The 1,587-nt window shown below is 39.3% G+C and overlaps 1 protein-coding gene across 1 annotated transcript; it reads left to right on the plus strand.

Annotated features, from left to right (window-relative positions):
* Window positions 1-630: 630 nt before the first annotated feature.
* On the plus strand, window positions 631-1,587 carry LOC105001207 (olfactory receptor 5F1-like). Its single transcript, XM_010857378.1, has one exon. The coding sequence runs from the start codon at window positions 631-633 to the stop codon at window positions 1,585-1,587; it is 957 nt and encodes a 318-aa protein (XP_010855680.1).

Below are 1,587 nucleotides of genomic sequence, written 5' to 3' on the forward strand. Positions count from 1 at the left end.
GACAGGTATAGTGACTGCTATTATAGGCCATTGATTTGATAATATGTTTTGTTAATGAGAACAGTTGTGTGGCTAACTTTTAAAATACTACATAATAATCTCAAGAATATAATAGGTGTCAAAGTAGTGGTTATTTTAAACAGACTATGTTTGCTGCTTGGAGAACACAAAAGTGATGTCCGGGTGGCAAGTCATAAATTTTGAAAATGAAGAATATAGAGAATCATCTTTGTGAGAATAAAAATGTATTTGAGTTAAACAAATACCTCCTCAGAAAATGAGAAAGACTTCAGCAAGGTTAGTTCTGAAATGTATATTTTGGATATGGGCAATAAGAGAAAGAATGGAACAGGAATGTTGCATTTGCACAAAACTGAAGTGAAATAAGTTGACTTAGACCAAGGATTTGTGGACATTTAATATGGAGAATTGCTTAATAAACTCCAACGTATATTCATTTTTTCACTAATTTCTACATTATTTCAGTTGCTCTATTTACTATACTCTATTATCCAAAGCTTCCCCCTCATATGTCACTAACCTCATTAACATTCCTATTACTTCATGTAAGCATAGAGCAGTGAAATGTTTCCATCTAATGCAAGTTGACACATAATATATCTGTAATAAATGGCCAGAAAAAATTATACTTCATTGACAGAGTTCATTCTGTTGGGATTAGCAGACACACTGGAGCTACAGGTTATCCTCTTTTGCCTTTTTTCTATGATTTATATGCTTACAGTTGTGGGGAATGTTGGGATGATTCTCTTAATCAGAATGGATTCCCGACTTCACACACCCATGTATTTCTTCCTGGCTAACCTGTCCTTTGTGGATGTTTGTTATTCATCCACCATCACCCCAAAGATGCTGGTAGATCTATTATCAGAGAAGAAAACCATCTCCTTTGCTGGCTGCTTTCTGCAGATGTACTTCTTTATAGCCTTTGCTACAATTGAATGCATCCTTTTTGGGTTAATGGCCCATGACCGCTATGTGGCCATATGCAACCCTCTCCTTTACTCCTTGATCATGTCCAGGATGGTCTGCCTAAAAATGGCAGCAGGGGCTTTTACAGCAGGACTGTTGAACTCTGTGGTTCACACAGGTTATGTGAGCAGCTTGTCATTCTGCAGTTCCAACGTCATCCATCACTTCTTCTGTGACAGTCCTCCAATTTTTAAGCTCTCATGTTCTGACACACACCTGTATGAAAGCATCTTCTCCACATTCGCTGGTGTGAATATGGTTGGGGCTCTGCTGGTGATTCTCACCTCCTACTGCTACATTCTCTTCTCCATCTTCCATATGCATTCAAGGGAGGGGAGGCGCAAAGCATTCTCCACATGTGTGTCTCACCTGACAGCCGTCATCCTGTTCTATTCCACCTCCATCTACACTTACCTGAGACCTACTTCCAGCTACTCTTTGAATCAGGACAAAGCGGCTTCTGTGTTCTACACAGTGGTGATCCCCATGTTGAATCCTCTGATCTACAGCCTCAGGAATAAGGAAGTAAAGAGGGCTTTATGGAATGCGATTACTAGGAAAATGGTCCCTTTATTTCTAGGATTGTTGCCTTAA

This window comes from Bison bison, unplaced genomic scaffold, assembly GCF_000754665.1.
Source record: "Bison bison bison isolate TAMUID 2011002044 unplaced genomic scaffold, Bison_UMD1.0 scf7180017864379, whole genome shotgun sequence".
In the NCBI taxonomy this organism is placed as follows: Eukaryota; Metazoa; Chordata; class Mammalia; order Artiodactyla; family Bovidae; genus Bison; species Bison bison.

What these genes read in the sequence shown, in the direction of transcription:
- LOC105001207 (XM_010857378.1), top strand. Translation starts at nt 631, where the DNA reads ATGGCCAGAAAAAATTATACTTCATTGACAGAGTTCATTCTGTTGGGA.